The 24,292-nt window shown below is 38.6% G+C and overlaps 1 protein-coding gene and 1 long non-coding RNA gene across 5 annotated transcripts in view; both read left to right on the forward strand.

Annotated features, from left to right (window-relative positions):
- LOC148085156 (NLR family CARD domain-containing protein 3-like) overlaps positions 1–24,292 on the forward strand; it is a 157,212-nt gene that overhangs the window by 17,329 nt on the left and 115,591 nt on the right. For all 4 annotated transcript variants that reach the window (XM_087783294.1, XM_087783291.1, XM_087783292.1 and 1 more), the window contains exons 2-4: positions 18,728–20,525; positions 21,612–21,788; positions 22,394–22,567. In XM_087783294.1, the coding sequence (XP_087639420.1) occupies positions 18,728–20,525; positions 21,612–21,788; positions 22,394–22,567 (2,149 nt within the window). The remainder of the gene's footprint in view (positions 1–18,727; positions 20,526–21,611; positions 21,789–22,393; positions 22,568–24,292) is intronic.
- On the forward strand, positions 16,788–18,280 carry LOC148085158 (uncharacterized). The gene is made up of 3 exons (XR_015709460.1): positions 16,788–16,918; positions 17,605–17,739; positions 18,213–18,280. It is a non-coding gene; the product is annotated as an uncharacterized LOC148085158 (long non-coding RNA).

Here is a 24,292-nt window from a genome sequence, read left to right on the forward strand (position 1 = left end):
GAACGCCTCATTCTGAACAGCCGGTGATTAGTTAAGTGTCCAGTATTTAGTCGAACATAACAAAAACTTCCTTCAGTAAAATGTATTTCCTGGAATCACAAACCTATGAACAAAACACAAAAAAGGTTTTTTCTGTTCTAAATCAAGTGAAGCCTAAAACTCTTCATAGTTTTGAAGAAATGAATACAGTTTATATACTGTACATATACACTTTAATAATGAATCTTCATGAACTGGATTTCTTGAAAAGACCTGTGACCATATCATACAATCATTTGTTTTCCATTCGTCTGGAAGCACAAAACAATACGTGGACAACAACCTGGAATAGACTGTGACACTCGTAGCGACTTTCTTTTTGTGCACATACATGTGAGGACTGGAAATAACTTCTGTTTGCTCTTTGTGTTCATCAGAATAATGTACACGTGACATCAAAGTCAAACATCTTCCTCAATACTCTCGGTGGGTACGAAAAGATCCAAACAGTGAAGGGATACAACAGTTTCTCATCTCAGAAAAGGTTTTCAGTCGCCCTCATGTCAAACACCATAGTTCATATCTATATGTATTTATATAACTTTGTCGGCCGTCACTACGCCGATTGTGTGGCTGGACTGCTTTGGTAGAGCTGGGCAGAGCTGCCTCTCCAGGCCTCCAGAGTTCTCCAACATCTCCTGGATGAGAGGAGTTATGGAGCCGGGGATTTCCATCTTGAGGGTGATGACTCGTTCAGCTCCTGCAGACAGAAGGAAACAACAAAACTCTTCCTCGCTTGTCTCTGTGTGTCCATCATAATACATGAATACACCTTTTTAAAACTAAAAAATAAACATTTACCCTTGTTTTACACTGACAAACAAACAACATTCTTTCTATTATGGCTTTTAAGCTTCTAAGGAAGATAAAACTGACCTAAAAAAGTCTTTATCTCTAACAGTAGAGGGAGCCAGAAACAAACATGTTCAGCCTTCTGTAGCGCCAGCAATATTAGATCTATTGATGTGTCGATGAAGCTTCATGAAGCAGGGTCATATTTTTCACAGATCAGTCCCTCCTGGAGGAGTGGGACCCCCACACTGCACTGCTGAACCGGGTTTATACTTCGGGGTCTCAGTTTACAGAGCAAAGAGTGACATCTAGTGGACTCAGGAAATAATGACACTGTTTCATGAAGCTTCATCAACACATCACTATATTAATTTAAAGTGAAAAAAAAGATTTTATTTAATGTTTCTTTTGAGAGGATCTCTAGTTTCATTGTTCAGACCGACCCAAACACAAGATGAACCCTTTTATTTTTAGAACCGTGGTTCTACAAATGCTGTTACACCCTCTACAGGCTGTTGCTATGGATTACGTCTCGAGCCTCAGCCTCGTCGCTGAGAAAGATGGACGAACTCGCCAGCAGGGGGCAGTAGGTTGTCTCTGTAGAAGGCCACATTACACACCTGGGATGGGTCGAGCAGCACCGGTCCATCGGCGCATGCATCAGGTTCGGAGAGCGAGTACTCGTAGCGTTGCATTGCTCGGTGCAACTGTGTTAAAAAGAAAGCAGATCTGACATGAAACAGTTCCGTCAAAATAGTTGTTCAATCAGACAGAAAAAAAGAAAAAATGAAATCAGCAAAGAAAAGAAAATATCTGTTTTGTAGGATTTTTATGAACTATTTTTCAGCAAATGAGGTATTTTATTTAAGTAACCTATTGTTTACATTTAATCTTGTACATTTTGTTTTGCATAATTTAAATGTTTTATTTTCAGATGATGCACAATTTAACACATTTATGAATGTTTATTTTGGATTGATGGAATGATTGACAGCTGTGTTTCTCATGTTCCCGTGATTGAGTGACATGGGGCGGCGAATTGAGTGAGACCAGGACTGTGTCGCAAATTGTTCACTTCTGCACTTACACTTATTATTTTGAGTGCACAAGTGTGTCCCAATAATCAGTGTGCGAAAATCTAGTCCACAATCTGCACTGAATTGGGAAAGTTGAGTGTGGATCGATGGACACTTTCCACCCTCAACGACCTCCATCTTAGTGACGTAGATGAAGCTAAACTGAAGCTAAACTGAAGCTAAACTGAAGCTAAACTGAAGCTAAACTGAAGCTACGTCACTGACGACACGTTTTCAGAGCAGATACCGACGTAAATGTCACACAACACAACAACAGTAATAACACAATGAAACACAACTTGACTTGTTTCAATTGGAGAAAAGTGTTGTCAAGTGTCAGTGATAGTGTTTCAACGACTGGTTTCAATCAGTGTTAAAAAGTAGTAGAAGAAGAAGCTGTCGAGTCATTTCCTGTAAGTGTGTAGCAGCAGAGTTTTATTCGAGACAGTACTACCGTGGCCAAATTTGAGCACTGGCCAAGTACATATGTAACCCAGCCGTTTATTTGGTGTTTTATGTTTCAATTATTTTCACTGGAATAATATAATTCAACCCAGTTGTTATTTTTGTGTTTTATTACTTTTCGATGTTTGTATCGCATTAAGACACTGTCGCTTTAAGACGGTCATTGTTTTACTTGTGTTCCACTGATGAGACTCAGGTGTTGAGATGCTTCAGCGGCTCAGAGACTGAGACACGTGTCATCGCTCCTGCATTTCTATTGAAACACTTGCTTGTCACTCCTAGGTGAGCCTAAACAATACGTTTATATTATTGTTCATATTTCTGTTTCTATTTCTGTGTATAAATGAACGTTGTATCGAAGCAACTATTTACGTTTATGTGTATGAAGCTTGAACATTGTTTTGTAACTTCATGCAAGTGTACATTTTCTCAACAGTATTTTATATTATACTGTTTCACTTTGTTTGAAAGTGAGTTGAACTTTATATTTTGTTATCGCGTGGTGTTGAGATGCTTCAGCGGCTCAGAGACTGAGACACGTGTCATCGCTCCTGCATTTCTATTGAAACACTCGCTTGTCACTCCTAGAACTTCACTGTTCTTTGCTGGTTCCTGATTGTCACCGAAGGAGGACGAGTAAACATCTGTTCCACAAAGACTTCCAGGACAAACTAGAGTATTTCAGGATTGATACTCACTCTATGCACTTTTATTTTGCTCGTCAGCACAACAAACAGACAATATTATTTTTCGTTTGAAGACAATACATTTTCCAGCCAAGGAGGCTCTTTTGTTTTTGTTTGGTTATTGAATACTTTGTGAAAGTATATTTTGTTTATATTTTTATAATAGTTTAGAGTAGGAGACAATATAATATAAATATTTATTTTCTCTACTGTGTATGTGGTGGATGAATTTTCTTCTGTCCATAATTATTTTATTTACTGGACTGATAGTTCACTGCTATCAACCCTACATTTTCCACATTGGTTACACATACACATCTTAATGTGTACTATAAACCAGTGCACGCAGAGAAGTGTGTGATATGGGACACAGCCCGGGACTTTTAAATGCCGTTTTCAAGAGTTTGGATGGAGGACAACTGAAGATCTGATGAGTTTGTGAGCAACCAAAAGGAACGAGAAAAGCTGGATGATGATTTTCTGTCAGCCTGACATTCAGAGATCATCAAAGATCCGGCATTTGAGTTGAGTTGAAGGAGCCACGTATCCAATCCACCTGAGCCAACTGACCACCTCCAAGTCCCCCCTGACATGGAAGCTTCCCCCAAATCCATCAGACACTTGGGTACTTTTTTATTGATTGCTTTGCGGAGTGAAGCGGCCCCATCGTATCCGGTCTTACCGCACCTGAGCTACGATTCAGGCCTGCAACATTAATGTTCAATAATGATGGACAAACTGTTCATTATTTCGTGTTTTAGATCGAGTGACAAGTATAGTTTAAATTGAGAGTATTTTTGTTTGTCTTTGTCTTTTATAAGTACATTTATTTGTGATTGAACTACTTGTGGAACTTTTATTGTTTAATTTTTTTACTGAAACTAAATTGGTGAATTCAGGTCCTGCAGACGTTTAGTAGAGCAGGATCTCTACAGATTGTATAAGTTAAAAATAATTGCAGTCGGGTTAAACCTAATACATAATTTCCAACAAAGATGAACCAAAAGTAATAAAATAAATCTGAACCTACATTGCTTTCCGTTTACATGTTGCAACCAAGCCTCCAAAAATGCTCTTTTCAGAGGCAGATGTCGGCGTCCCTCACTATAACTTCTTCTGCTGGGGCCCCTTTGTCCAGCACATAATCCAGCTTTAAACACATCACACAATTATTTTGACAATAAAACTTCAAGTGGTTCATTCATCTCCAGCCAATGGGGGGTGAGGAATCAGTAACAGCGCATCAATCCTGGGTCAAGACTGAATAGCTTAAAGAGGCAGTGCGTGATACAAATCACGCTCTTGACTCTCTGGTCCTTACACTCCTGACACGCTTGTCACTCTTGGGGTCCCATCCTCTCCTCTCTTCGACCCCGTTCTTGACTCCTGCCCCTTCCCTTCCTGCAACTTGGTGAGAGAAGCTTCCCAGCTTGACCATAGCTTCTCAAGACACAAGCAAGCTGCAACCCAATCTCCTGCAGCCAGCCAAGCAAGCCTGAACCAAGCAACCAAACTGCTCTTCCAGAAAAGACTTGTGACCCCTTGCACCGAGTAAAGATACATCTCTGGACAGTTACGCCAACTCGGTCAAGGGAGATCTTTGCCAGCCTGCAACAAAGGACCAGGACCGGACCCAATTTTTCATATGTTTGTATAATCAATTTAAGAGCCTCTTACTCAGTAAAGAACATTAATCACAACAACACGAAGTGACTTCAGTAAATGAGATTGATTCAAAGTAGTGTTTCATAGTTAATAAATAACTCCAATTAATTAATCATTATCGATATAAATGTAAAAGTTTCCACTTTCAGATCTATTCATGGTCAGGCTCCTCCTTACATCACTGACCTGATCCAGCCTTACACCCCAGCTCTGGCTCTGAGGTCTGTGGATCAGAATCTACTGATGGTTTATGGCACACGGTCCAGGACCAGAGGAGAGAAATCCTTCCAGACTGTTTGTTCTGGCTTTTCCTAGATTTTCTGGAACTCCTGTTGTGTTATCAGTTTTATCTTGATCTTTAAAGTATGTACTTTATTGAGTATTGTTTTGATTGTTTAAGCGCTTTGTGACCCTGGTCTGGAAAAGCGCTATATAAATAAAAAAATACTTACTTACTTACTTTGGACTAAGACTCAAAGGTGGTGCTTCTTTTCTTCAGGTCATGTTTACCTAGAGGCAATTTTAAAGTTAAATCTACCAGAAATGAGTTGTTCTGAAAATAAAAGTTTGTCTAAGGCAGGGGTCGCAACCTTTACCACTCAAAGAGCCATTTTGACCCGTTTCACAAATTAAAGAAAACAATGGGAGCCACAAAACTCTTTTGAAATTTAAAATGAAATAACACTGCATATACATTTTTTTTTGCTTTGTGCTATGTATAAACAAACTATTATGGGTTAAATTTATGAAATCAATGAACGACTGAAGAGAAATTGAAATAAAATTTCTGCATGCAACAAAACGTTTTTTACTCCGAAAAAGACGTCGTGTTGAAGGTTAAGTAAAATACTATTTAAGTCCTCCTTGTAGTAATGAAAAAACAAAACGCCAAACTTAAATTATCCACTGGCAGAGAACCAAAAATGCCGTCCTCTCTCTCTGTGCCGTCATCCTTCTACTGGCGCCGTGCCGTCAGCTGCCAACCTGAATAATAAAATGTCTATTTCACTGAACAATTAAAAAATGTGAATATTTGCCAAATTATAGTAAATTAAATCATTTATCATACTTGGTCAATGTTATTTCTGCTCCTGAACCGCAGCGCATAGCGTCTCCACATCAGGGCTGTATGACCTTTATCTTCACACAGGATTGTAGGCTCTCATCTGTGAGGCGTGTGCGATGTTTGTTTTTAATAAAGTTCATGTTGGAGAACACCTGCTCACATACAAATGTGGATCCAAAGATCGACAGGACTCCAAGTGCATACTTTTTCATGTCCACATAAAAGTCGGGGATAGCGTTCCAAGTTTCGAACACAAGTTTGTCTGGTTTGGGGAGGTTTTCAATATCACACCATTTGTGATTCTGAGCAAGAACGGCCTTCTGGCGTGAAACATCTTCAAGGTCCGCTGTCAGGCGCTTTAACTTGGACACCCACATGTCTTTGTTGGCTATGTCAGCCAGTTCCATTTCAAGATCAGGTGGACTCACACCTGGAAAGGCTGTCATATTCAACAGGGATGGATCGAGGCTGAGGGGAGTGACAGGGAAGGATAATGTGTTTTTTCCTCTGAACTCACTGAATCATTTCCCAAACGATGTTTGCATTGCAATGACTGCAGAATGTAAATACTCTAAATTCACAATGTGAGCTTTTTTGAACTCACTCAAACTGGGGAAGTGTGACAGTGTACCTTTCTGTAAATCTCTGGCAAGCACTGTCAACTTGCGCTCGAAAGCCAAAACCTCCTCCAACATGCACAGGGCTGTGTGTCCTTTCCCATGAAGAGCTGTGTTTAGCGTGTTCAGGTGCGCTGTCATGTCTACCATGAAGTGTAGCTTTTCCAGCCACTCTGGCTGTTCCAACACAGGATATGTGAGCCCTTTGCTGCCCAGAAATGTTTTCACCTCTTCCAGACACGCGGCAAAGCGTTTCAGCTCCTCGCCTCTAGACAGCCACCGGACTTTGTTGTGCAACAGGAGATCAGAATATGTGCTTTCCAGCTCGTCCAGCAACGAACGAAACTGACGGTGATTTAAACCTTTCGCCATTATTTTATTGACAATCTGAATGACAACATTCATTACGTCTGTGCATTCCGGAGGAAATGTTTGAGCACACAGTGCCTCTTGGTGCAGGACGCAGTGAAAAGTCAGCAACTTTCTGTCCAGCAACTTCTGCAGTAAAGCCACAAAGCCCTTGTGCGCTCCTGTCATACTCTGTGCCCCGTCTGTAGCCACTGACACCAGGTGGGCGGTGTTTATTCCTTTGGCTCTTAAACAATTCAAGACAGCCTCACAGACGTCCTCCCCCCGTGTTTGGCCTTTTAGTGGTATCAACTCAATCATTTCTTCCTGTGGCCCAGCAGAGTTTACATACCGGCAGAACAGCGCTATTTGTTCAATATCACCTTTGTCTTTGGATTCATCACAGGCAATTGAGTAGGCAACAGCTGAATTGATGTCTTTAATGTACTGTCTGGTGATGTCTTCTGCCATTTGTATGGTTCTGTCTTTGACAGTTTTTGCAGAGAGGGGCATATGCTTGATTTTCTGTACAACTTCACTCTTGTTTTTAAAGTCTGTGAATAGATGTTCTGAAATCTTAATGAAAGATTATTTTAAATATCTCCATCTGCAAACGGCTTCCCCTGCCTTACTATTTCCTGAGCTGCAACAAAACGAGCATATGTACTTATATTTGCAGACTTCATCCACTTCTTGAAGTGATTTTTGCTCAAATCACCTTCCGTGTCAGTTCAGAAACAGCTTTTTTTTCTCTCATTTCCATCCGGATATTTTTGAGCAAATGCTGCGTGTTTATTTTGGAAATTGGCAACATTTGACTTTTTGTTGTTAGCGAGTTTCTCATTGCATATTAAGCACACAGGTAAACCAGTCTCGTCAGCAGTGAAAGCAAATGCATCTGCCCACGCAGCATTGAACGTTCTGTTTTCTTCAGACACTTTTCTTTTCTTTGAATTCTCCATAGTAAGCCTACCTGGGGTGGAAAAGTTAAAGTAACCAGACACTGGAGGGTGTCGCACATTGGAGGTTGTGACGTGTATCAAGAGCGACAAAAATATGTTAACACATTTTATAAGATCGCCATAATAATCTTAATAGAATTACATTTTGAAAATGAATGAACTAAAATCAAATACATTTGAATTAAATACTCATTCATTATTTTCAACTGCTGAGCCGCATCAGAGTGATCAAAGAGCCGCATGCTGCTCTGGAGCCGCGGGTTGCCGACCCCTGGTCTAAGGGCTATAATCTACTACAGAAGATTGGACAGAGATGTTTGGCCATGACTTCACTGTATCTGTTGTTTGATATCATTTGTATAAGGCAGATATTATTAAACATGACACCTATTTTCAGCATTTTCCAGTACAGGCAGATGGAACCAGCTGTGGAATTTTCATGATTATGGTAGAATGTTGCAATTTCCTCATTAAATGTTTTCTATTCAATAACCAAATGACTGTTCATCAAATCCGTAGTATGCCTTCTGCATCTGTACCAAGAGTGAATTTATTTTCACTGGAGTAAGTTGTCTATACTGAAGTTACAGCTAACTCAACTAATGTCACGACCATCTATATAACCTTTTTTTTATTAAAAAGAATGATATTCCATCCATCAGGAGGTGGTGGTGCTGATGGGCTCATGGAAAGATTTTCCATTGAGGGGTAAGAAAATTTCAATACAAGAAATTGATCACACATATAACAAAATATTGTATGAAAATAACAGTATTAGTACCGTAGTAGTACCAGAAATGTTGTCTCTCATGTATTACAAAATGTAGTAACAACTATCAAGGCCTACATGGAGAGCGACATAATCAGGTAACAGGGATTGTGTACAGTAGTATATAATGATATATATATAAGTATATAGGATACAATAAACTATTTATTTACTTTTTGTTTTCCACACGCTTGTTAAATTCAACTTTTAAAAAAAGTCTTCTCTGAGGCTATAATCTCAGTGATCCAAAAGGAAGGAAAAGACAAATAAATTATGGAAATTATAGATCGATATCTGCACTAAATGTAGATTATTAAATATTTACATCCATTATTTAAAAAAAAAAGATGGAAAAATAATGTCAACTCTGATTAAAACGAACCAAACTGGCTTCATCTCAGGACGTGTAGCCCGAGATAATATTCGACGAACACTCCAGATAGTCAACTCTACACAAAACAATAAAAGGTTCATTTGGAATGGAAAAAAGCCGAGAATAAAATACACAACAATCCATTTACCCGAATAAAAAGGTGGGATGGGGCTTCCCAATCTCAAGGACTACTTTTACGCAGCACAACTGAGAAGATCAGTTGGTTTGATGAAACCTATGATGAAAATGGAAGGATATCGAATCAAAAATAAATGACATCCCGGTCCGATCACTTCTAGTAACAGTAAAATCATAAGAAAACTATACAATATTCTTGATCCTATCACTCTACACACTTTACAAGAGTGGTTTGAAATAATCCAACAAGAAAAGCAGGAAAAAGAAGTAAAAAACCTAAACTGGGTGTCATATGATGATGAATTCAAACCAAACCAACACGATATGAGATTCAAAGACTGGGAAAACAAAGGAATAACAGCAATTTGTACAATAACTAAAAAGGGTTTAATGAGTTTCCAGGAGCTAAAACACGATCTGGACTAGTTAAAGATGATTTCTTTCCATACTTGCAAATAAGAGACTACTATGTAAAGCAGATACAAAGCACGAGGACCCAGGAGGACTGCTTGAATGGATCTACAATACATACAGAGGAACACAATTCAGAGATATTAGCGCCATATATAAATGTTTGAGAACAACTCTGCTTATATCAAATCAAAATGGGAGAGGGAAACGGGAACTGAAGTACTGAGTTCAACAACATCTATGATCTGGAGGAAATTTGGTTGGAAAAATATAACACGATATTTTTTTTTTGTGTGGAGAGAAGGTTGTCCATCATGACCACATTTTTTGGCAATTTACAACTATAACTATATTCTGGGAGAATGTAAATAGAACAATTGGAACCATTCTTGTCTATTCTGTGCCAAACACTTTAAAAAACGATGTACCTGGGAAATATAAACGATGTGTTATGTCATGTAATGTGTATCTAATGTGAATAATGTTGGTTGCATGTAAAAAAGTTACGAGAAACTGGTTAAAAGCAGAAGCTCCTGATTTGCATCAATGGATGAACATTATGAGGGAAATACGACTCATGGAGCAATTGACCTTGAAACTCAGACTGAAAGAAACTCTGTGGACCCGGCGTTTGAAAAAAAAAATGGACTTCATTTGACACTATCACTCCTAAATGACTTTTGGATTTGAATGATGGACATTTGAAACCTGTATGTTTTATTTTGTCTAGTTTATTTATTTGTGTGTTTGTTTGTTTTTATATTTGTTTTATGTGTTTGGAGATTTAAATTCTGTAAAGTGTGGAGAAACTTAATAAAAAGGAAAGTATTAAAAGAATAAAAGTAAGAAAACGGACCCTTGAGGTACACCACAGGAGACACTGGCTGTAGAACTTGAGGTGTATCCCATGGCGACCGCAAAGGTTCTGTTTAATATGGAGGAAGAAAACCACCTCAGTGCAGTTTCTCTGATGCCAACCCAAGAGTTAAGACGATCTATTAAAATATTGTGGTCAACGGTGTCGAAGTTTGCAGTAAAATCTAAAATAATGAAAATCACGTTTTCCTCTTTATCAGCAGCTAAAAACAAGTCATTAGTGACTTTTAAAAGTTCAGTCTCTGTACTGTGACCGGATCTTAAACCTGATTGAAATCTTTCAAATAAATTACATGAAGACATAAAATATAAAATTTGGAGGGACACCACCTTTTCTAAGACTTTGGCTAAAAACAGGAGTTTAGAAATTGATATAAAATGAGTAAAAACTGGTCCAGGCTGGGTTTCTTCAAACGAGGTTGGACCACAGCATGTTTAAAAGAACTGGGGAAAAGAGAGCTGAATAAAATGTGTAAAACTGTGTTAAAAACATCCTTTAAAATTTTTCGTGGGAATGACATTGAGAGCACATGAGGTGGTTTTCATCTTGGATAAAGTCTTTGACAAAACCGGGAGGTTCAGGATTAAAGCTGCTAAATAAAGCAGGAGTAAAATGCTCTGTGAAGGAGGATGTTGAGTGAGGGTTAAAAACATGTGAGCGAGTGAGTCGGAGGAGTTCGGGGGATGGAGTAACCAGGTCCATTGTTAATAGAACAGCTTTATGGTCCGACACTCAGATATCCTTCAGTGAAACTTTGGATGGGTTGAGGCCAGTGTGTATAAAACCATGTGTGTTGGTTTATCAATAATCTGTGATAAATTAAAAGAGTCGATTGTGTCAATAAAATGGATGAGTCCTGAGTCTTGAGCAGGTTCTGACTCTGACCTTGAAGCGCCGAAGAGTTGACGGTGTTTGACGTGTCCATGACTAGCATGTAGCCGGGAGTCGTGATGTCCAAATGAAACAGTTTCAAGTAAGAACCAATTAAAACTGCAATATGAACAGTCAAAAGTGACGATAAAGGTGGATATAAAACTAGTAAAAGCCAGTAAAATCAATGTTGACACACTGACGTGCTGATATGCATATGTGTGTAATGGATACAAGTGTGTTTGCATGCAATTGTTCTGTTCAGTCATTTGCAAAAAGTGTGAAGCTGACATTGTGCTTATAGTTGTGTTAATCTGGGCTGGAGTTTTGCTCCTCGAGTATAAGGTTTTTATAATTGTGTATGACTTTTGATTTTAGTGTTCATGCAATACAAAAAACTGTAACATAGTTACTATGGGTGCAACACCTTTACAAGTGTGACCAGCAGACTTCAGCTTTCCTGACTCCAAAAGTTGCCTTGTTAGTGGAAAGTGAGGCCTTTTACAGACGAGGTCTACTGCCCCCTGCTGTGTGGAGCTCATCTTTTTTTCTTGTTGTACTAGTTGCAATGACAATAAATGAGTAAACGGAAAGAATCATTTGTAGAACCATAGTTATGAAGATAAAGGGGTTCATGTTGTTTTTGGACAAAGAAACTAGAGATCCTCAGAAATTCTATATATTTTTACTTTTAATTCCCTGCAGGAGAGAAATGAAAGCACGTACAGTCAATAAAATCTTGACAATGAACCAGAACACAAGGCTTGGTAACAGTCTAACAAGAAAGACCGGTTTCATGAGTCACGTACTTTTATTTCAGTCTAACCCTTTATACCAGCGTCAGAAGGAGTTGATCAGTGTCTTGTTCCATCAGTTCTGGTCAGAAGAAGCTGAATTCTGCTCCAACATGGACCTGAGACCAAAGAGGAGGAGGAGGAGAAGAGGAAAGCTGCAGACAGGTCAGTGACTCTCTGACTCTCACACAAGTCAGCAGTTGATGAAATGAAATGAATCACGACGAGACGATCCATGTTGATGTTTTTAAACAACTGCAGCTCAATCTACAAATGATGACGCAGAAAATCTGAATCTCACCACAATCAAACAACTGTGTGTGTGTGTGTTTGTATACTGTACGTGTGAGTATTTTTTTATGTTTGTACATGTGAGTATTTGTTTTGTATCTACATTTGCGTCTGTGCTTTAATGTTTGTGTGTGTGTGTGTGTGTGTGTGTGTGTGCTTGGGTGTGTTTGTGTGTGTGTTTGTGTGCGTGCATATTTGTTTAACTTCCTGATGAGGCTTTTTCAACCACTGTGTCTAACTTGTCTATAAATATTCTTTATCAGTAAATAATACACTATTATTGTGTGTCTGTGCTGTTGTAGTGACTGTGAGTGTGATCATGTGAGTGTGTATTGTTAATATAGACCAGAAGTACCTTATAGTCGGTCACAAGCTACCGGTCGAGCCGTGACATAATATAATATGAAATAAGAAAATAGAAGAAAAGCAATCAGTGAAATAACCATTCATGTGACATGAACATCAGCCAATCAGAGCTCTCTTCTCTTTCAGTGTGAGTGCAGCAAATTTCATACTTCAGGAATAATAATGGCATTAAACTTGACTTCCTGACAGGTTTGAAGGTGTTCTATGTACATATTTACTGCTCAGATCCATGTTTATCAGAGACACATAATATCAATATTGATTATAAATAAACACATGTTTTTAGATACATGAGTGGAAATTAAATTATTCGTAAACTTAAAAATATGTTTCGTTGTTATAAGTTGTTTTCCAGGCATTTAACGCAATTTGTAAAAAACGAGAAGCAATTATAAGTAAGAAAATGTTATTTGTAAAGCGCCTTTCTAGACCAGGGCCACAAAGCGCTTTGACAATCAAAAACAATAGTTAAAATATATACTTTAAAAGATCAAGACACGTAAGAAAAACACAGGAGTCCCAGAAAATCAGGGAAATGCACAAATAAGAATGATTTAAGATGTTTGTTGAAGGAGTCAGTAGATCATCAAACACATATGTTTCTTGAAGGAGTCAGTAGATCATCAAACACAGATGTTTCTTGAAGGAGTCAGTAGATCATCAAACACAGATGTTTCTTGAAGGAGTCAGTAGATCATCAAACACAGATGTTTCTTGAAGGAGTCAGCAGATCATCAAACACAGATGTTTCTTGAAGGAGTCAGTAGATCATCAAACACAGAGATCGTTCCAAAGTTTAGGAGCAAAATAACCTGAGTTCCAGTTTTGTCCACATGTAGCTGCAAAGTGTTTTCACTCATTATTTGATTTCTAGCAAACAATTGACTAAGTTCAGCCTCTGGGGCTCAGTTGGATCAAAAGAGCAGTAGAGCTGGATGTCATCAGCAAAAATGTGGTAAGAAACATCAGGAAATCTCTGAATGACCAGGGGAATCAAGTACAGTAAAAAATAATAAAGGACCCAAAACAGAACCTTGAGGGACTCCACACAACAGATGATTCAGACCTTGTTTGATTGGCAGATACACTGAAACTGCCCAGAAAGGTATGATGAGAACCATTCTAACACAGACCCAGACAGTCCCACTTCATCCCTCCGTCTTCTCAGCAGGATCTGGTGATCTACTGTGTCAAAGGCTGAGGACAGATCCAAGAGAACCAGAACAGTGTATTGACCCGAGTCAGCCGACATCATGATGTCACTGGACACTTTCAGTAAGGCTGTCTCCGTAGAGTGATGTTTACGGAAGCCAGACTGAAACTTCTCATGGATGTCGCTCTGATCCAGGAACAAAGACAGCTGCTCAGACACCACCTTCTCCAAGATCTTGGACAAGAAAGGGAGCTTAGAAATAGGCCTGAAATTACTGAGGTCAGTTGGGTCTAAGCCTGGTTTTTTGAGTAAAGGCTCCACAATGGCATGTTTAAATGCATTGGGGAAACCCCCTGTGGAAAGGGGGAGCTTTACTATTTTGGAAACCCAGGGGCCAATTACATGAACAACTTTAATAAAGAGCCTACAAGGAAGGACGTCGGACGAGCAAAAGAAGGGTTTCATCTTGTTCACCGGTGCCATGCTACAACAGTACTGTTCATAAAACAAAAAAAACAAAACAAAAAAAAACACAATCAAGAGAAAAGATACTATAAAAACATAGGGGGGAACTAACAAAAAGAAAAGAATATCAAGCAGTGAAAATATTATTATCTGGATCAGTCCAGAACATTTCATCAACATCACAGGCGATATCTTCATTAACAAGACCATGAGGGAAGAAGCCGTCCATGTCGAATCCATCCTTGAATATGGCGTTGATTAGGTTACAGACCTCCTCTGTAGAAATCCTCAGAAAATATCTATATTTTTTCTTTTAATTCCCTGCAGGAGAGAAATGAAAGCACGTACAGTAAATAAAATCTTGACAATGAACCAGAACACAAGGCTTGGTAACAGTCTAACAAGAAACACCAGTTTCATGAGTCACGTACTTTTATTTCAGTCCAACGCTTTATACCAGCGTCAGAAGGAGTTGATCAGTGTCTTGTTTGGTTAGTTCTGGTCAGAAGACCAGTGACTAATTTGTCTATAAATATTCTTTATTAGCAAATAATATACCATTACCTCGTGTAAAATAATTATCTTTATTTATTAAGACAACATGATCGATTTATATTGAGTTGTTTTCCAGGCATTTCACGCAATTAGGAAACAACGATTAGGAATTATAAGATTGTTTTTATAACATAACAAACACAGTGGGATCCTTCAAGTCTTCTCTACGAGAGTCACAGACGTTCTTGTGAAACAACATCACGTCAGTCAGTTATATCAAAGTGAAGCTGCAGAATGAAAGAAGCTAAAGCCGGTTTCCTTCATGTGATCACGTGATCGGAGCTATATCCTTAAAAACACACTTGTATAAATACACCATCACATAATAACTACATGCAAAGAAAACACTTTCATTTTAAAAACATAGTAAGAATAAGTGCATGTGTTGCGCACGTGAGCCACAAATTCTAATGAAGCTCAGAGACGATCAGACGATCAGACGATCAGACCATCATCTTCATCATCATCTTCATTATCATCATCATCATCATCTTCATCATCATCATTATCATCATCATCATCACCATCATCATCATCATCATCATCATCATCTTCATTATCATCATCATCATCTTCATTATCATCATCATCATCATCATCATCATCTTCATTATCATCATCATCATCTTCATTATCTGGATCATCATCATCATCATCATCATCTTCATCATCTTCATCATCATCATCTTCATTATCATCATCATCATCTTCATTATCTGGATCATCATCATCATCATCATCATCACTACAGTTCTTTAAGTTACTGATTTACAACAAGCCAGCAGTGTAATAGCCTGTAATGACACGTCTGTAGGGGGCGCACTGAAAAAAAACTGCAATGCTGTGTCTGAAATCGCATACTTCTCTTAGTATACTAGAAGTTAGTATGCATCAGGATAGTGTACTAACTGGTATGCAAATTCTCCACTGATAGTATGTCTCACCTGCTGGCAGCACATTTTGCAAGTTTGGAAAAAGAAATAAAGAAAAAATATGAGAATCGAAATATTGGCGAGATATTTAAGCTGGTATCAGCACCGAAGACGTGTCATCATTCTACTGCTGCTGAAAATGCACCTGTAAGTATATATATATATATGTATATAAATTATATATGACGTAACTACTGTTTAAAACGTCATTAAGATGGCAGCCGTTTAGGGTGGTTAGTGTTCATCGAACCATACTCAGCTTTGTGGGCGTTTTAGTGACAATTCAATGTGCATGGAGCACTAAAGACTGGAGCTCCAAGCAGCCTATTGTTCTCCTTCAATAATTGCAGGCAGGTGGAGCTGATGAGATGGTCTGGTCCCTCAGGTGAGTGCCAACAGGAGGGGTTGAAGAAAAGGGCTGGACTTTCTTTAGGAAGATTTGCTCTAATGCCTCAAAAACAAGGACCAGAAAGCCTGAGATCTCAGTGTGGAAAGAGATTTTATCGAGCAGAGAAGCTGCTAATGCTGGATAGTGGACGCCTCATTTCATAGTTCCATCTGCGTCTGTGGATAGAAGATACCTCTGCTCCATCTAACCCTGCCTGTAGAGGGCGCAGAACGTGTGAAGTAAATTCTGTTTTCCTCTAATGAAAACAAGACATTATGAAACTATTTAGTTCCGTTCAGTTTATTTTTTAAAAGGACAATGTTCAGTTACATTAAAAAGATGCTGCACCAGATTTAGCACAATGATAGTTTCCATCTGTAGTCCTCAACAAAGATGCAGACAGTTTAAATAATACATCACAGACAAATAAAGCAAAAACACAATAATATTGATCATAGTTTTTACACTATGAGGCGAGAACAACTTTTGATGTTGACAAGAATGTCATGAGTGTGTTTGTGTGAAGGTGAAGACTCTGCTGAGACTCATGGTGAGGACAGAGACTCCTTTAAATACCCTCAGTGTGAGGAGCACGATGAACAGACCAGCACTCAGAGGTGAGACAAGGACCTCCAAGATTGTCCTCCATGTCTTCATTCTCACTCATTCTACTTCTGTGTTCAAGATCAAAGCAGCAGCAAGAACCTGCTGGACCTGGACCAAGATCTGGACCAGAACCCAGCTGTGTGTCTCTGAAGAGTGATCGTTCAATGTTGAAATGGTTCAATTTCAAAAAAAGTAAAGAGTCTCCAGGTGTGAGGTGAGAGTGAACAAGTGTGAGTCTACCAGGTTCATACACACATTAAACCAGAGAACTTCACTTCACTCTCAAAACCAGCAGGGGGAGTTAAAGTCACAATTAAAAACCTCATAGGTATGAAGCTATTTTTGTCTCACTAATATTTGTAACTGTTCAGAGGTCGATCTGCAAATACACAGTGTTTTGTGACATCCACAAATGTAAATTTAATATTTGTAACTTTTATTTTGTATTTACACAACACTTAAATATATATATATATATATATATATATATATATATATATGTATAGTAATTATATCATTTCAATGTACAAAACAAAAATACATTTGTAAAACTTTTCGTTGTGAAAGTAAAAAATGATTTGACCTTTTTTTGTTATTGTGTTTTGTTGTTTTTTATATATAAATTTAATATGTGCAGCTTGTTTGTAAAAACATGTTCTTTCGAGGGCCACGTAAAAGCGATCGTGAAGCTTGTATTTAGTTTGACTTGAAGCGGCGAATAAACGACCCGTGACACACTCTTGATTGTTCATCTCTGCACGAATCCAAGAATAAGACCCGGGCAGACGTGACGTTCTGTTGAAGCGACTCCATGTTTTGATCGTTTTAAAAGTTAATCTCTTGATCCATTTTTAGCACCTCCATGTCTTCATTCTCACTCATTCTACTTCTGTGTTCAAGATCAAAGCAGCAGCAAGAACCTGCCGGACCTGGACCAAGATCTGGACCAGAACCCTGCTGTGTGTCTCTGAAGAGTGATCGTTCAATGTGGAGATGGTTCAATTTCAAAAAAAGTAAAGAGTCTCCAGGTGTGAGGTGAGAGTGAACAAGTGTGAGTCTACCAGGTTCATACACACATTAAACCAGAGAACTTCACTTCACTCACATCACCAGCAGGGGGAGATAAAGACACAATTAAAAACCTCAAACGTTGCTTTCACAGTTGTAGTGCAGAGGTGGACATGTGCAGCAGTGTGAGGACATCTAGTGGTTCAGCTGGTGAATACCAGGATAGAAACAGATGAGAGTTGATCACAGTTGTGTTTTCATCAGGATCCAGCAGGAGGAACCAGAATATTCTGGACTGTTGTGAGTCTTTGAAGAATTAAACCAAGAAGAATCATTTTTATGAAAATTATATTTGAAATAAACAGTTTGGCTTGACAAGATTTAAGTTCTAAAGGAGATGAATGTTTAAATTTTAAAAGGAACCTTCTAGTTTACTTTTGATCAGAACCTTCAACACGACAAGAGTTTATTTACTGTCTGATTTCATCTCTTCTTCTCAGAGTGGACCATCAGAGCTCAGAGCTTCTCATTGGTCAGCAACATCCCTCACAACTGGAAATCAAACGGCTGGTATGTTCATAAACTAGAGGAGGTCCTCATCCTAGAGGTTCCTTCTGTTCATCATCATTCACCTGAATCCAAGTTAAAGCTTCTGGTCTTTGTGGTTCTTGAGATGATCCACTATCACTCTGACTTTCTTCTCTGTGATTCTGTTCCAGTCACTGGAGAGAAACTTCTACAACTATATGCAGAAGGAGCTGAAGAGAGTCTGGAGGTTTGTGAGTCCAGAGACTCCACAGACTGAGGAGGAAGATGAGAAGTGGAGAAGCATCAGAGAAGAATTCCTGAAGATCACAGTTCATCTCCTGAAGGACATGGAGGAGGAGGATCTGGCCGAGCGTCTGTGGAGCAGTAAGAACATGAAGATGAAGAACACTTGCATCAGATCTGAAGATTTTACTCCATTTTAACCTTCTACAATCTTCTGACTCGTGTGACTTATGTCTTCATTCAGGAAGTCTTGCTTCAGAGTGTGGAGGACGACTGAAGAGGAGCCTGCAGAAGAAGTTCCACAGTGTGTCTGAGGGGGTCGCTAAAGCAGGAAACTCTGCTCCTCTGAATGAGATCTTCACTGAGCTCTACATCACTGAGGGGGGCACAGACCAGGTCAACCAGGAGCACGAGGTCCGACAGATCGAAGCAGCCACCAGGAACCAGACCAGACCAGAAACCACCATCAGACAAGAAGACCTCTTTAAAACCTCACCTGAACGACCAATCAGAACACTGCTGACGAAGGGCGTGGCTGGCATTGGGAAGACCCTCCTGACACAGAAGGTCACTCTGGACTGGGCTGAAGACAAAGCCCACCAGAACTTCCAGCTCATCTTTCCTTTCACCTTCAGAGAGCTGAACCTGCTGAAAGAGAAGAAGTTGAGTTTGATGGAACTTGTTCATCTTTTCTTTCCTGAAACCAGAGAATCCAGACTCAGCAGCTTTGAAGGACTCCAGGTTCTGTTCATCTTTGATGGTCTGGACGAGTGTCGACTCCCTCTGGACTTCCTCAACAGTCGGCGCCTGATAGAAGCTACAGAGTCCACCTCGGTAGACGTCCTGCTGACAAACCTCATCAGGGGGGATCTTCTTCCCTCAGCTCGTCTCTGGATCACCACACGACCTGCAGCAGCCAATCAGATCCCTCCTGAGTGTGTGGACATGGTGACAGAGGTCAGAGGGTTCAATGACCTCCAGAAGGAGGAGTACTTCAGGAAGAGGTTCAGAGATGAGGAGCAGACCAGCAGCATCATGTCTCACATCAGGAGGTCACGAAGCATCTACATCATGTGTCACATCCCGGTCTTCTGCTGGATCACTGCCACAGTTCTGGACATGTTGAAGAGCACAGAGACAGGACAGCTGCCCAAGACCCTGACTGAGATGTACATCTACTTCCTGGTGGTTCAGATCAAAGTCAAGAAGCTGAAGTTCGACGGAGGATCTGGGACTGACACAGTTTCTGATCCTGAGAGCAAGAAGATGATGGAGTCTCTGGGAAAACTGGCTTTTGAGCATCTGCAGAGAGGAAACTTGATCTTCTATAAGTCAGACCTCACAGAGTGTGACATCGACATCTCAGCAGCTTCAGTTTACTCAGGAGTGTTCACTCAGATCTTCAGAGAGGAGAGAGGACTGTACCAGGACAAGGTGTCCTGTTTCATCCACCTGAGTGTTCAGGAGTTTCTGGCTGCTCTTCACGTCCACCAGACCTTCATCAACTCTGGAGTCAACCTGATGGAATCAAAACCAACATCCAAACTTTCAAGATTGTTGAAAAACAAAAGTCAAACAGAAAGGTTCTACCAGACAGCAATAGATGAAACTCTGAAAAGTCCAAATGGACATCTGGACTTGTTCCTGCGCTTCCTTCTGGGTCTTTCTCTGCAGACCAGCCAGAGTCTCCTTCCAGGTTTGTTGACACAGACAGGAAGTAGCTCCTGGACCAATCACAACACAGCAGAGCTCATCAAGAAGAAGATAAGTAAGAAGAATGTGTCTCCAGAGAGAATCATCAACCTGTTCCACTGTCTGAATGAAGTGAAGGACATTTCTCTGGTGGAGGAGGTCCAACAGCAGATGAGATCAGGAGGTCTCTATTATCAAATGTCTTCTTCTCAATGGTCGGCCCTGGCCTTCATCTTACTGTCCTCAGAGGAACATCTGGACGAGTTTGACCTGAAGAAATACTCAACAACTGGTTCAGAAGAGGTTCTTGAGAGGCTTCTGCCGGTGGTTCAAGCTGCAAACAAAGTTCTGTAAGTTGTTCAAACATTTCTGATGATATGAACTAAACATGAATGTTTGATTTACTCTTTGATGATTGTTGTGTTTGTCATCGTGTTTAACAAACTGATCCTAATTTAGACAAACCTTCCTCAAATATTCATACAATATGTGATTTTATGATGTAACTAGTTCAGTCTTGTCAAATAGAGAATTGAAAAGTAAAGATGTTACGTAGTTTATAAAAATATCATCTTAATAAATCATTGTAATGATAAACAAACAAGCGTCAACTTTAAATGAAAATGAATAATAATCAAAACGACATATTTAAAACATGTGGCCTCATTAATTATACTGCGTATACACAAATGAATGTGTACGCAACATTTATTTATAGAAAATAAACTTAAGTTAGCATGTGTGAACTTCACAGCAGCTCTGAGCCTGATTTCTACAAAATCTTCATCTTAAATTCACATGAAGTTTCTTGAATGAAACAAAACCACGAAGGTTACATCAATAAAAATGCAGCTTTATTTAACTTTACTGTTTCATACAAAAGGTCAACTCTTGTCTTTTTCTCAGGAAATGTGTTCTATAAAAATAAATAATAAAATCAAAGGGGTTCGTCTTCATAATCCTCTTTGTCCGACTGCATGCATTTAATTTAAAATATTCATGTCAGGTATTACTTTAAGATTCTTTTTAAGCTAAATAAGTTCATAAATGTCACTTCCCGTTGGAGCAGTTGAATCTATTTTCAGCTCATGAACTGAATATTGAAAAACATTTGCTTTGTTTCTTATGCAAGTAGATCAGTGTCATCAGAGAATTGAAGGATTAAATTTAACTTTTAATTGTATTAAAATGTTGTATTTTTTTAACCATAGAAATATTTTCTGAATCATTTTATTAAATAATTTGAATATATATTATATATTGGATTTTAAACACTTTCGCATTTGTATATTAAATTTAAAAATATTGAATCTTGAATTGTTTTCATTTTATTTATTACTAAAATAACAATATTAAATTATAAATAAACTCTTTCAATTCTTGTCAAATAGAAAATTGAAAAAGTCACTTGTTGATGAAACTCGTCTCTTTCACAGCCTGAGCTTCTGTCGACTGTCAGAGAGAAGTTGTTCACTTCTGTCCTCAGTCCTCAGCTCTCCGTCCTCTAGTCTGACTCAACTGGACCTGAGTAACAACTTCAACCTGCAGGATCCAGGAGTGGAGCTGCTGTCTGCTGGACTGAAGAGTCCACACTGTCACCTGGAGACTCTCAGGTCAGAACATCATCTTCTCTCTTCATGTCTGGTCCACAGTTCATCTGGTTTCTTGTCTCTAAGGAGAAATGAAGATATAAATAAATGTCATGTTTCTAATATCTGGAGAGAAACTAGACGAGTGTCGTCTCAGCTCTTGTTTCCTGGTTGATGAAGCAACTGAGCCAGATTTCCTTGTTCCCAGACGATGTGTTGATAAATGTCACTTCCTGTTGAAGTATTATTTATTTTCAGCTCATGAACTGAATGTTGAAAAACACTTTATTTAAAGTAAATTTATCAAGTTGATCACGTGAAAACATTCACTGAAATACTTGTTCATGTTCCAACAATTCAGCATAAATCAATGATGTCTCACTAGTTTGTAGGAAAGTCTGTTTTTCTAAAGTAAATATTTAACAACAAACCACAACCTCAACATTTTTGTTACTCCTTCTTCATGTTTGTGTTTCTGTCGTCATGTTCAACATTTCACCCTCATTTATACCAACCTGATAAATATTCAAACAAACATGTGACCATGATTTTATGAAAGTAAATAGTTGATTGTTTTTAAATAAAGAATTGAAAAAGTCACTTGTTGATGAAACTCGTCTCTTTCACAGGCTGGACAATTGTTTCCTGTCAGAGAGAAGTTGTTCACTTCTGTCCTCAGTCCTCAGCTCTCCGTCCTCTAGTCTGACTCTACTGGACCTGAGTGACAACAAGCTGCAGGATCCAGGAGTGGAGCTGCTGTCTGCTGGACTGAAGAGTCCACACTGTCACCTGGAGACTCTCAGGTCAGAACATCATCTTTTCTACATCATCAAAGCTCAAATGTAAAGTCAGAGGTGGAAACACGAGTCAAAGTCTGTCATCACTTTGTTCTTCAGTGAAGCAGCTCATAGATACATTTGTATGTTTGTGTAGCAGGTAAAGATGTTACGTAGTTTATACAAATATCATCTTATTAAATCATTGTAATGATAAACAAACAAGCGTCAACTTTAAATGAAAATGAATAATAATCAAAACAACAGTCCTTCATATTCTTTATCCAGTGTTCTCGCGTCATCTGTCTCGTAGAAGACAAAACACTTTAGAGTGGAATCTTGAGGTTTGTCTTTCATTTGTTTTCATTGTTTGTTTTTTCCACCGTTGTTGTCTCTGTTCTTCTCTTATGGTTCATCTGTTGTTCATGAGGTCTACGACTATTTTAACAGTCGACTGCTCACCAAATATTCAACCATTAAGTCGACTAATCGCATCATTCTTACATTTTTCTTCAATTTATCATGAAGTTTCTTTAATGAAACAAAACTACTTTACTTACTTTAAGATTCTTTTGAAGCTAAATATGTTCATAAATGTTCATTGAAGCCAATACGTTTTGTTTGTCATGTCTTTTACTGAGACTCCAATTCATTCAGCAACAGTCCAAACCAACAGAGTCAAAACAACCATCAACGGAGACTTAAAACATAAACAAAAAAACAGCAGATCTTTGTTCACTTAATAAGTATTTTGTACACGTCAGTATTATTAAAGGAATCATAAATACTTTTGTCTTGTGACAGAGAAAACACTCAGAGTGATGACTTTGACGAACTGAACCACATTAACAAGTCATTTCAAAGTCAATTGTTTACAATAAATGACTGTTTTTACTTGAATTTAATGTTGCAACTGTGTGAATAAAATCATTATAAAATAAAGATAAATAATACAATTATAAATGACTTAATTTCACTGACACTCACATATAGAAAGTATAGTTTTGTAAAAGCATCAGTTAACAGTCAAATCATATATTTATGATCATTTTAAAGACGTGGTTAAAGTCATCATGTGTGGTGGATGTAAAGAGATCAATGAAAGTTGATGTCATTTGCTGTAAGATTAACTTCAAATGTGAAGAAGATATTTCTGTTTGATTATTGATTCTTTCAGGTAGTAGATCCAGATATGAACATTTTATTTTGTAACATTTAGGAAATCCATGTGTGGTGAGTTGTTTGTTTTTGTACAGTGTAGGCTGCCCTCATCGTGAATGAATGTTCGCTCCATTACTAATAAATCCTTTATTCTTAATGATCTTTTAACAAGAGTTAATTTGGATTTATTATGTCTTTCTGAGACTTGGCAAAGAGAGGAAGAATTTATTCATCTGAACGAACTCTGTCCAGTAGGGAGCGCTGTCCTGGGGAAGCCTCGCCTCTCTGGTCGTGGGGGAGGTCTTGCTACAGTTTTTAGGGAGAGTTGTTCTTGCAAAGTGATTCAGACACAGGAATTCACTTCTTTTGAGTCTTAGATGATCTTAGTTGGTTCTATAAGACCTTTCTATTGTGTGTCAATCAATCTACCGCCCGACTGGTCCTGCGGCGGTGTTCTTGAAAGACTTCAGTGACTTCTTATCTTACATTATTCAAATGGAATCTGTTCTTATTCTTGGAGAATTTAATCTTCATGTTGATGACATTAAATCTTGCTCTGCTAAAGAAATTTAACTTTAACAGAAGGCTTTA

Source organism: Callionymus lyra, chromosome 2 (assembly GCF_982586985.1).
Source record: "Callionymus lyra chromosome 2, fCalLyr1.hap1.1, whole genome shotgun sequence".
Lineage (NCBI taxonomy): Eukaryota > Metazoa > Chordata > Actinopteri > Syngnathiformes > Callionymidae > Callionymus > Callionymus lyra.